The 13,406-nt window shown below is 39.3% G+C and overlaps 1 protein-coding gene across 2 annotated transcripts; it reads left to right on the forward strand.

Annotated features, from left to right (window-relative positions):
• Positions 1–5,342: 5,342 nt before the first annotated feature.
• Positions 5,343–12,497, forward strand: kera (keratocan). Of its 2 annotated transcripts, none has more exons than XM_042403690.1 (3): positions 5,343–5,410; positions 10,486–11,360; positions 11,497–12,497. In XM_042403690.1, exons 1-3 carry the CDS (start codon positions 5,379–5,381, stop codon positions 11,664–11,666), a joined length of 1,077 nt encoding a protein of 358 aa, XP_042259624.1. In that variant the 5' UTR covers positions 5,343–5,378; the 3' UTR covers positions 11,667–12,497. The 2 variants fall into 2 exon arrangements, with proteins under 2 accessions (XP_042259624.1, XP_042259625.1); XM_042403691.1 differs by lacking the exon at positions 5,343–5,410 and adding an exon at positions 8,791–9,227.
• The last annotated feature ends 909 nt before the right edge of the window (positions 12,498–13,406 follow it).

Genomic DNA, 13,406 nt, shown 5'->3' on the forward strand with positions numbered 1-13,406 from the left:
ACCATATAGTCTGCACATGAATATTCCAGCCACTCCAGTATCACAGACCAAAATGAGCATTGTATCAGATACCTACAACCATGATCACTAGGCCTACATGATGGAAAATCCTTAAAACCCATAATACAATGGCAATTTCATGAACGAGAGTTGAAAACAACTAACTACTCAAAGTGACAAAGTAAACTTTCATAATTTGGTTGCAAAATCATTGCTGATGGATCTATTTGATATAAATTACAATTCCCACCTCAATGGTACAGGTAGATAAACATGAGAAAATATTGTTACTTGTGGAAAAATGAAGACAATGACTGAATTCTGTCTTTTTAAAATTATATTAACTGGTTAAATTTTGCCTACTTCAGTATTACAACCCAACTTGTCCAGGCTGCAATATAAGAAGGGAAACGGACATGAGGTTAAGATTAAATTAAATTTATTTGTAATTAGAAAGAAAGAAAGAAAGAAAGAAAGAAAGAAAGAAAGAAAGAAAGAAAGAAAGAAAGAAAGAAAGAAATAGAACTGTGTTCTTTGAAGCCAATAAACTAAAATTTTGTTTTACGAAATCTGCGGTAACTTAGCTGTCAATGTATGACATGATCAGAAAAAAAGTTGGATCGGTCATAAAACTTGCCTCAGGTGTTACCATTGTTTGTAGGACTACCAGACTTTGTTTTCCTGGCTCAGCACGAGAGGATGTTTGTGCCACTGCTTCATCTTCAACCCCTTGACCGGTAAAAATCTTCATATATCCATTTTTTCCTCAAACTGACTGACTGTGTGAGCTTGCCATAGTAACCCCATCAACTGAAGAACTGACAGCGACCTGTCAGCCAATTAAGACACAAAGATTTCCACGTATTTTCCCATAAACCTTCTCTGATTGGTCTTGCCTCCATTCCACTCACGGCAGATACAAAATTAAAACACAGTCGTCTTCTTTAGTGACAAACATCTAAAAGTGGAGAATTATTCAGGGCTAAAGAAAGGCTACATCCCTGGACTTTTTCTCCAGTGCCACCATGAGGCTGAATCTTTTGTGATATAGTGAAATATATCAACCACTATTAGATGCATTATCATGAAATGTGGTGCAGATATTGTGTCCAGTGGATGAATCCTATCCCGTTTTGCACCACCAGCAGATCAAGATTTTGACTTATCCAGTGAAATATCTAAAAACTACTAGATGGATTGGCACAATATTTCATACAGACAATCATGGATCCCAGAGAATGAATCCTAAAGACTGGAGTGATTCCCTGACTTTTCCTCTAGGAAGTACTATTGGATGAATTGCCATGAAAATTGGTACAAACATTCAACATTCAAGATGAATTGTATAACTTTGGTGTTTCATGACCAAATATCTAATCTGAAAAACTAATAATAAAATAAATAAATGTGCATGCTAACAAGTTAAACAAAGGTGATAAACATGGTAAACATTACCCACTAAATATCAGCATGCTAGCACTGTCATTATGAGTATGTTACTATGCTAACATTAGCATTAAGCTTGAAGCAACACTGATAAGTGGCCTCACAGAGCCACTAGCATGGTTTGTTCTGAGTAAGATTTAAAATAATGCAATTTCAAATCTTTAATCATTACAATAAAAATATTAGTGTCAGGAAATAAGAGAAAATGTATGTTTATTTAAAACCACTTTACAGTACAATCCCCTCTTAGATACAACTCTTGTTCCTTGTGCTATGTGAGTGTACTGACACTGTGGATAATTAATCAGGAGCCGAGTTACATTATCTTTGGGTGTGCACTTTACATTCACTTGTCACTTCTTTTTGCAGAGCTGTGCACCAACTGTAACAACACCACTAATCCTGGCAGATGTGTACCAGATGGGCTGGAACCACTCATATTCTTCCTGGAGAGTTAGTCAGGAGTTCCTTATTAGAGTAGACACTATTTAAAAACTGCAAGTTAGTTGATTAGATATGTGGCATTTATTGTTATTATGTAAATGCATTCCAAATGTCCCATTTTATTCCTGCTAGGTGTTTGTAATTAGATCCAGCTGTCAAGGTCATTTACACTTAAAATTTGACCCGCTTTTGTGAATGAAAGCTAGTAGCTTTCTGTTCTGTCATTAGATGATAGGAGGTCCCTTACAAATGCACTACTTCCCTTTGCCATCCAATACTGTAATAACTTAATGGTCTATTTTAACTATTATTGCTCAGGTAAACTTGATACAAGTCAGGAAGTAAAAATATTAGCAGTCTGCTCACTGCCAATACCACTACAACATGCTACATGTTTCACATGTTTTCATATGGTCAATTGTACCAATTCCCAATCTAGGACAATTTCCTCCTCTTCCTCCTGTGTCGCCCTCATTTAAATCCTGAGCGGAGCTCCTGCTGCCCATGTCTAGACAATAAAGTCCTTTATAAAGCCTTAAGCTTCACATCCTCATTCTTGAGACAGTAAGTGAAAGTATAATCAGCTGTTGCGGCCTGGCAGCCCAACTCCAAAGATCATCCCAGAGTCCAGACCATCTCCAGCTGTTCAACCTCTTTATCTCTGTTTTTAATTCATATTCTGTCCATCCATCATCACCCAAGTCTTAAACTTAACTCCACATATTTTCACTCAACTCATACTTTTCAGTCATCATAAAATAATATAATTGTTCATAGATGTTTCCCTTCCCTATTTTATTTCAAACTCTTTAACCTTTATTTAATTGCTCACTCTTGTGCATCTTTCTTTTTGTCACCCTTGTCCCCAAAAGTGTAGACATGGGCTCCAGATGTCCCATCTGTGGCCTTAACGCAGACACGCACACAGCTGAGCTGTGAAACAGAGCAAGGAGATAGGGAGGGGTGACAGGAGGAAAGGAAAATACTAAAGCATTAACCCAATCCCTCTCCTTTTTTTCTTACAAATTGGGTCTTTTTGTATTTGTGGCACAGACTTTATTGCAGGGTTTCAGGGCACAAGCCACCACTTGCACCGCTTACATAACATTATATTTGTCTATTGTGGACACAGAGCATGAGTCTCCAATAGGTTTTAGACAAGTTTCTACCCCAAAATAGTTATTTAAACCTTTTGCATTGCAGACCTGCTCACCAGGACAGAGATGAAAGTTCAATATCAGATAGTAACTTCAGCATGATTATATTCTTGCGTGGGAAGCCAGTGAGGGATTACATCCCTCACTGTTGTTGCACTATAGTGACTATAGTGTCCCTTTACAAAACATACATTAGATGTGGGGTTGTCTGAGAAAAAAGTTGATGATTGTGGGAGAAATGTGGTGTAATCTTTGGTCGTCAGTCCAAATGGTGATACTAGATCGCGTTATAAGATACACCCATCAGCAGCTGATTTGGAGCTTTGGCGACCAAAGACAGCCAAAGATCTGACAGCATATGCAGAATATACTGAATACATCGAAGCATGATGATTCACCACACAATCGCACAACAACAATGTAATTGAGTCAGTGTTGGTATGTATGCTGAGAGGAAGGTGCGGATTCCTCTCGCTCATCCAATCAACATATCAGTCACGAACTTGTGATGTTTGAGAAATGCTTATTCACTTGCGTCTGGTCTTTTTGTTCACACAGGTTTCTTGTAGGGGAACTTTAATTCCCTGAGTGCACTTCCCCATTAAAATTTCTCTGTGGGTATTTTTCCCTGCTGTAATGTTAATCCGTTCCAAAGACGGGAACGTTTACTTGCTAACTTCATTAACAATAAGTATTTTTGATCATGCCTCTTGAAGGGGTAAATTTGATTAATAATTTTAGTCAAAAATACAATTGAATACCATTTAGCTTCAAACAAGGGGAGATTAATGCCACTTGGATCAGAGTGGCACTAATTCCAAAGACCCTCCCTGATTGGCCACAGATGACAGGTGACACGATATAAAAGGCTTTGGAAGATAACAAACTGGTTGGTCTGTTTTTCCCTCTTCAGGAAACTGGAGGAGGGCCAGTGTTTTGTGGACTGTTAAGGTTTTTCCCACTAATTATCTGCAGATGATGAATCTAATGAAATTGTTTTTGTTTTTTGTTTTTTTTTTTGTTTCTCCTTTTTGTGGCTGGTCTGAATGCATTTTTCTATTCTGACAAATCAACAGCTGCTTGGTGGTCCATCCTTCCCACTCACACTACCAACCATACTGGCATATCTTGCAACCAAGATATTTCTATTTTATTTTATTTTATTACATTTTATTAAATTTTTATTAAACTTACACAATCGTCGTCGTTCTGAAGGCACCTAAAGTCAACAGTATTCAAGATTTGCAGAAAACATGAAAACAGGAAAAGTATAGGAGTATCAGTTGATATATTTGATTCTTATTACCCATCCATCCATACAACAAGAACATTCGAACAGCCTCACAATGACAATGCTAACATGCTGATATTTAGCAGGTAAAACACATGCACTTTCATTTAACTCTTCATCTGTGCATTTGGGTTTGGATGTCTTTTGTTTGAATAAATATCAAACTAAAAATGCACACAAATGCTTGTACTAGTTGGTTAAAAGGTTGTCTACTGCTTACGGGGCTAACAATTTTCCATGATATCTTATGGGTAAGCCACTTTAAACATAATAAAACTTTTACTTCTAAATAAGTGGTTAACTGTGTTAAATTCGTCTTAGGCTTCTTTTCCACCATTATTGCTACAGTTGGTGCACTGCTGTTTCTCGCTATGTGCCTTAGTCCAGATTCTCTACAGTGACATCATTGGGTAATATGTTATCACTGATAGGCAAGATGGAAAAAACTACAAAAAGAAGACTTCGGTTGTAAAAAAAAAAAAGAAAAAAAAAAGGGAATTTTCCTATAAAAAGTTGGGCGTGAATGTCTGAGCCCTTTAAGCTCCTCTATAACCTCACCTGACAGCCCAGTAAACACACCCCAAGGCCTTTGAGCTGAAATGAGCCATAAACTGGTCATGCGCCCATCCCCCTGAGTGATGGGTAAAGAGCACATCCTCCATTGCAGACCAAATGGGTAAGTTGGGTGGGGTGACTGCAGTTTAACCCTCAACTGATGACTTCACTTTCTACACTAAAAGAAGAGACTAAGCGAAAGAGGCAGAAAAAAACTACTGGGCTGGCAGAAAAGTAGGCAACACAAATTCTGAAAGGACATCCCAACTCACACACCATCATCCTCCCACCAGCAGCACATGCTCCATCCTCTCGGTTCATCTGATACATGTCCAAGGTGCAGCCTTTGGGGAATCAAACCGACAACAATACAAGCCTAGCCGTGCTAGCTCACAGCTCTGACTACATTAGAGTAACCTGAGACTGAGGACAACTATCAGAAGGAATCATTGGAGGAGCAGACAAATCAAACCTCACCTGGCTGCATGCAGACCACTGTGACCAGCTGGAGAATCAGGTAAAGATGATCTTGTCCTTCTTTTGTGATACATCTGTTTGAGAGAGGAGGAGTAAAAGGCTGTGACTGGATATAGGTGCAGTACATTTTTCAGATGGTTTACATTTGATTGGGTTGAACTTTACCTTAGACGTGGTTCACCTTAACCGCTTCTGATTCAAAACTTACAGGTAATACATAAAAATGGTTAAGTAACCCTGCAAACAAAAGAAAGAGTGTTTTAAATGTTTCAGTTGTTATATGCAGTTTTGTCTGTTTTTCTTTATGCCAGTTTATTTTATGAATGAGGATGCTTGATATCAGGATATCAGGATAGATAGAGTGATAGATAGACACTTCCATATGCAATTTACAACAGTTTTACAAGCTTACACCTGGAAAGAAATTAAATAAATGTTTCCAAATAACACATATCTAGGAAAGTCACTTCTACTGCCAAACATGTTTTTTTCCACATAATAATCAACCACAAACACAGCTACTTTCTCAGCTCTGGATTCACTAAGCCATACTAACTCTCTCAAATGATTCAAAGTCATGAAGTGGATTTCAGCAAAGCCATCAACTGGAACTGATCCTGAAAAAAAACCATGCAGTGCAAATACAACCCGTTGTGTAATTAACATAGCTGGCCTAGAGACAAAGCCCCTGGCAGGAAATTAGCATTATCATATTCCTCTGCATGTGTTTCTCCTTAGTCTGTCAGGCAGATTGTGGCCAACATTTGTTTTCAGTAATATATGTTCCATTTTGCAGAGGTCTGTGAGGCACTGACTCACCCTTTTCTGCAGTTGGGATATTTAGTTGTAAATCCTGACACACATTGTTAATGACTATTCTGTTATAATGAGAATGGAAGTGAACCCCATCAGCTGTGCGGGGAAACACTTTCTATCAAATCACTGCCAGTTTCAGTTTAATCAAATTTTTTTTTAAAAAACAAGGAGGAGTTCTTCACACATTATTAATCGCTTTCTTGAACTTAATCCGCATTTCTGTCACCTTTTGGTACTTGTTTGGTTACTGTAACCTTGTAGGTGCCTTTAAAAAAACAAATGTTTCTACCCTTTAACCAGTTATACAGAGTCCTAACTGTTGCACTAAATCCTGACTGATTCTTGATTGTATCCCTAAGCTCTTATAAGTCTGCTGGTTGGCCATAGCAGTAGAAAGGCTGAGTAGAAGCACATTCCTATACACCACCACACCAGAGTTCAGCGCAGAGGTTACAAGCAGACTGTCCTGTTATTTAACCGAATTAGTTGCATGCTAAGTACTTGGAAGTTCAATAGCCTTTGCAGTCTGACAGCAAACTGTATCATCCTCAGAGAGTTGTCTTTTAAAACAGTCCTCAAAAAGACAGTATATACCTTTTACTTCTAGAGCAAGATTGTAAATGACTACAGATGCTGGCAGAAAATTACAGAAGTACGGAGAATGGTGTGTGAAGAAGACTTTGTGAATGACAAGCTTAAAGCTGCATTTGTTAATGTTTTTATATAAACTTTACTGTTTTGGTTCAGTCTGGCTATCATCAGCCTTGTTTCCAGACACAGTAAGTGGCTGTTTTCAGGTAAAGAAAAAACTTTGATAAACCCACTCTGTGCTACCTGGCCTGCACTAAACTGCAGACAGACAAAGTTAGGGACGAGCTATGGTCAACATAGTGAAGCACTTACTGTAGCAGCTGCAGAGCCAGATGTTTCCCTCAAGAAACAGAACTAAAAGAAGAGTGAATATTGGATTTGTGTGGTGCTCCGTGTCTGCTCGTTGTGTAAATATGCAACTGTTTGTTAACACATTTGACATATAAACTTTATTTATTCGTCTTTATTAGAGAGTTTTATGCCTTTTATTATAGAGTTGACAGTAAAGAGCTGACAGGAAATTAGAGGAGAAGGATAGGGAAAAACAAGCAACAGACTTCACCAGATTCAAACTGGGGACATTGTGATTATGTGGTCAGCACCTAGACTACCTCCCGTGCCAACTTTAGGTGATAGTATGTCAATATTGTGTTTACAACTTTTTCACTGCCCTAAAGTGGCCAAAAAAACAAAAATACTGCTTTAAGTCACTTTAGACAAATCAGCCAGCAAGCCATGTTAGGACAGCACAGTTATTGATGTGCTGTAAACATGCGTCCACTCATCTAGATAGTAATTTGTCTTTGTATAAATGTACACAGGACTAACGTCTGTGTGTGTAATTGATAATACAAGATTACAAACGTGTCGGGGAATGATCGCTGTTCACAAACGTACCTTGGCAGACACAGGGGGAGCTCTAATGGGCTTGCATGGCTGATCATGGATAAGTGTTGCTCTTGTCCTCACACAAGTCAGCAGGGATTATCCTGTTGCATTCAAGCCTTTGTCGTCATCACGGGAAACGAGCGCAATCTCATGCCAGTTTGTTCGGAGGTCACCAATCCTTGAGCTAGATAGACTCTACAAAAACAATTTGCATGGCCAGCTTGGAGTAAAATCCCCTCAGATTAAGTCTGACCTCTGTCCCATAACACTGTTAGCTCTAATGTTTGCAGGCAATGTTTTGTACTTAAGTACTGTACAGTGCGTTATCTTTGTGGTGGATGTTTTAGCAGCCCTAACAACGTGCCTTCCCTCCTAACAATATGGGAAACCACTCAAAATCCTCATAGTAAAATACACCACCTCACCATAAAATACATTATCTAGTAAGTATCTAATAGTTAATTACACTAACCTTACTACACATACTTTATTGGGTACAGAATTCCCTCGAGGACTACTTTGGACTTCTATCCTCTATGCGGACGTCATAGCATCTTCCAATTCCTGCAAACATTAATGATGCTCCACTTCATCCAAAAAATGTTTTGAAGTAAACTGAAGTCATTGTATGTTCATAGATCTGCATTCAACCTGCTGCAAGCCTTATCCTGCTTGAACTATTAAAAATAAGTTAACCTGTAGCCACGAAGAGACGCACATGCCCAGAAATAAGAAGTTGTGGCATTCAAATGTTCAGTATTATGAAATCTGATGTGTGCCAAGAAAACATTCTTTACATAATTCCACTACCTCCACTAGTTTGTCTATGTGAAACAAGGATGGTCCATGTATACATTTACACCAAATCTGATGATCTATCAGACTAGTAACATCCTCCCACATTTAAAAAGTCCAGTTCTGGTGATCATGTGTTTATCATTTTGGCAGAGAGGAATGATGGACTCTTGCTGGATCCACTTCAAACTCCAATGAGATGCTTATTTGAAGACAATTGTCTGTACAACACATTTATATTGAGCTATATTTGTGTACTTTTTGTTGATCCTCATTCTCTGTTGACTGCAAACACTGGCTTAAGATTTAATAATTTGCATCAAGCAGATTAATTAATCCTGATTGCTCTATGGGCAGCAGCAGCACAAAATTAGCACAAAGGTCGGCAAAGGACTCTTAGGGATTTGTGAGTGGAGTTAAACAGAGATCAAGCATACCAACCAAGGGAGGAAGGGTTGTACATGTGGAAGTTAGCAAACAAAGAACAGGTAGGCTTGCATTAGCCTGTTTCTAAGTGGGACATGTCTCAAGTGCTGAAACGGCTTAGCACACTACCCATCAACATGGGATTGACCTTTGATCTTGGGAACATCTGATTGGCCAAGAGAAGCTTTGGTGTCATCATGAGTGACAGGCTGGCACACGTTGAATGAAACAGCTAGTGGTACAAATACAGGGAGGAGAGAGGTGCAGCCTCATCAGTTTGGACTACACTTGACAACTTGCTAACGAAGGACCTAGGCAAGAGGCAACTTACAGAGTTTAAGGTAAGCTGGGTTTCTGGAAGTGGAGTCTGGAGTTCCAGGGTTGGTAGTATTTAGAACTTTTGTCTTGCAACTTTAGTGATTTTATCTTTATGGAAGCATGGATCATGCTGTTGTCTTCTGCACCACAGCTCATACTCCAAAGCTAGGTGACAGAGCTTGGACCCCTATACAGTAAGAAATCAGGGGCAGTTCTCTTAAAACAGCTGTGTCGGCTTTGTCTTTGAAGTGCTCCCATCCATGGAAAAGCATGGCCTACGCTAAATGAGTTCCAGACAAACGTGGAGTGCATCAAGAATTTAAACAAGCACCAGATGGCAGCTGAGAAGAATAAAGTAGAGGCTTAAGAGATGGGTGGATAGAAGATGACAGAGCTGACTTCAGATTTTGTTGGTCCCTCTTTTCTTTTTTTGTGTTTCTGCACTTCTCTGTTACATAGTTTCTATTGTACTGGACCTTTTGCATTGAACTTCTCCTCTTTTACCCCATCAGTGGTTATTACTAAGCCATCTGCCCTTTCCCTGAACTAACAGGGAAAAGAATTCAGTTCTCCTCAATGGATTGAGTGCAACGCTTCGCTAATGGGCTGGGTCAGATACATTGCACAGTCTGATGAACAGTGTGCACCTTACAACTGGCGTGCAAAGTCTTCAAATCTGAGCTTTAAGATTGTCCTAATGCAATTAAAGTTGACCTGGCTCTGTGTCCTGTCTTTGGAGGTTTACCTGTATTTGGCGGGCAAAGTAATGACCTGGAAAGACCAGGATACCTTGCTCTGTTGGCAGCTGCCATTGCAATTTAATGACAATGACATTAGTGGTAGAGTAGGCGACACACGCTGGTGGCTAATTTGGGACACAGTTTTAGCTTAAGAGTGTGCATTTGTGCATTCTCATTGACACTCAGCTGATTCTTGTGTATTTGAAGCTAGCCGCATGATTTGTTGTATTTCAAGGGACAGAACGTTAGATTTCTAGTATGTGAATGGTCTTACCATTACAGTTGTTTATCTATAATCAAATGATGGAAACAGACACAGGTTCTCAAGTACAAACGGTTGTATGGGTCATCATCGTGTTATCCTAATTCCTCAAAGTCCCCAATCCTTTGCAAATTATAACTCCTTATCTGATCCTCTTTACCTTGGATGTCTAGGGCATTCATATATCTTTTTGGCCTATAAGTATGTCTTAAGGCCTGTGTAACACATATTACACAGATGCTTTTCTATAATATTGTTTTTTTTTTCTTTTCATCATAGATTGGGCAGTGAAATGGCACCTCTTCTGAGCCTTCTCTGTATCTTGTGCCTGGTCGGGCCAGTTCTCAGCCAGGATATGCCTTATGAGGAATATATGGCACAACTCCAAGCTTGCCCTCAAGAGTGTCGCTGTCCCCCTAACTTCCCTCGTGCTGTCTACTGTGACAATAAAGGCCTGAAGAGCGTCCCCAAAATTCCTCCACACACATGGTATCTCTACCTGCAGAACAATCTAATCGAAGTGCTGTCAGCAGATGCCTTCCGTAATGCCACACAGCTGCGCTGGCTGAACCTGAATCGCAACAAAATCACTAGTGAGGGAGTGGAAGAAGGTGCACTGAATGCAGTGTCTCAGCTGGCCCACCTGTACATGGATGACAACCTCTTGTCTTCTGTGCCATCTCCCCTGCCAGCTAGCCTGGAGCATCTACGTCTCTCTCGCAATCGCATCTCCAAGATCCCTGCTGGCGTCTTCTTAGGTCTGGATAAGCTAAACCTCTTGGACCTCCAGGGGAACAAGCTGATGGATGATGCTGTGACTGAAGTGAGTCTGAAGGGTCTAAACAACCTGGTACAGATCAATCTAGCAAAGAACCAGCTGAGCAGCATGCCTGTTGGCCTACCACCCACCACCACTCAGCTTTTCCTTGATGGCAATAACATTGAGAAGATCCCAGCTGGCTATTTCAAAGAATTGCCCAAAGTGGCATTTCTCAGGCTCAACCACAACAAGCTTGAAAGCAGTGGAGTTCCCAACAATGTTTTTAATGTCTCCAGTATGTTGGACTTGCAGCTGTCCCACAATCAGCTGACCGAGGTGCCCCTCATTCCCTCAGGCCTTGAGCACCTTCTCCTCGACCACAACAAGATCAAGAGTAAGTTTACCGAAGCACTTCATGCTTTTCATCTCATTATAATTCACGTAGACTGCAGGAGTTTCAGTTGTTTATTTTTAAAAAACCACTGCGGCTGAAAGAATTTTGAGTCTTATGATTTCCTTTTGCATTTCAGGTGTAAGTGGCTCCAATGTCTGCCCTGTCGCTGTTGATGCTGTGGATGACAGCGTCAATGAAAGTGTTCCTCGACTGCGCTACCTCCGACTCGATGGCAATGACATTAAGCCACCAATTCCCAGAGATGTCATTCTGTGCTTCCGTCTCCTTAGGTCCATTGTCATCTAAAAAAAAAAACACAGACAAATCATCAACATGTTGTAGGCTAATTCAAATTTCCCATAACTGATGACTTGACAATGTGGACGCTGGTCTGATAAAAAGAGACCTGTGAAGCCATACATCAAAAGTGGTGACATGAGTAATATTTGCATGTTTGTTGTGTCTTAGGGAAAAGCTATTTTTTCCGGTTCCAGAAAATTCCACTGAAAACTCCAGTTTCAGTGGAATTTAATTAAAATCTCAAAGGAACTGATGCATTAGGTTTAATTGAGGCTGCAATCTGTTGACCACTAGTTGTGCCTTATGTTGGTGTAAACATCTGCATGTACAATACTAAACAAAAATCTGATTATAATTTAGCATGACAGTGATATGTAGTTGTGACATGGTGAGAGCTTCAAGGACTCATTATCTTCTCATGAGTATTGGCAGGAGGCAACGCTTATGATTGCAAAGGCAAAATACTTTAGTTTTTTTTCTACTGTTTCAGGAAAATCTTTGATTTATATTTGTAGACTTGAAGCCAAATGAATGGTGTTATGTTCTAGGTTTGTGGTCTTATTAACTTTAGACAACTACTCTATTCTACTCTAAAAATATGCATATTTACTGTAGGTAATTTATTTTTATTTAATATTGGGGGAAAAATAAGTAGAAACCTGAGAGTCCTGTGAATATTCATGGCCAATATTCCTTAATGTTTTGTATACCAAAAAAATGTGACAACTGTTTTTAAGAAATGCCAACACACTTTTTAATTCTGGTTATATTTTTTCTGAAAAAGCTAGGCAAGAAATTTCATTTGTCTTCAATTTGAATAAAACTTCTGAAAATGAATGTGTTTTTTTCCATTATTTTACAACTCCAGTACTTAACATGAATATAATCTAAATGTAAAAGTTAGTTAGTTAGTTAGTTAGTTAGTTAGAGGATGAAGATGAAGAAGAATTGATTGATTGATTGATTGATTGATTGATTGATTGATTGATTGATTGATTTTATGGATATAGAGGACAATGAATCCAGGGGATAACATGTAAATGTAAGAACACTTGTTTCCAACATGGTCCCTGATATCAGAAAAAACAGGACAGACAGTAGTAGTAACAAAAATCCAAAGACAATCTTAATATAAAAACAACAGACATGAAACTTCAATCCCTGTCCTAGTATCTTCCCTTTTAGTCACAATCAATACGTCCTAAAAGCATCTCACAAATAAAAACATAATGAAAAGACACAATATACACACAGGACCTGCCTGTCGTTATCTAACTGGACATCTTAGCCCAGAGATGAGCCCAGACCTGACCTCTAAAAACCCCTCTGGATTCTGACAGTTTGATGCTAAATGAAAGGTTTTTCCACAGTAAACTCCGAGTTACATTGTTTACTCATGGCACCCTGCATGAGCACACACTAGCCCTGGTGTTGTGTCCATGTTGAGTATGGACCATGACTATCTGTGAGCCCAGGTAGTCAGGGACAGCACCACTGATGATGTTATACACGTGGTTGAGTTTCACCTGTTCCACCCTGAGCTGCACTGGCAACAGGCCCACCTTTTTGAATGAGTTCTGGGAGGTACATTTAGTGAATAAATGTAAAATGATGTTATTCTGCATAACCTGCATCTTGTTCCTTAGTTTCATCGTCAAGCCACTGTATCATGCAGAACAGGCAGGATCAAAATGGTACTGTAGTTACAAGGTGTTGTAGAGAGAGTGTTGTTACAAGTTTATAATT

The sequence above is a fragment of the Thunnus maccoyii genome, chromosome 23, assembly GCF_910596095.1.
Source record: "Thunnus maccoyii chromosome 23, fThuMac1.1, whole genome shotgun sequence".
NCBI lineage: Eukaryota > Metazoa > Chordata > Actinopteri > Scombriformes > Scombridae > Thunnus > Thunnus maccoyii.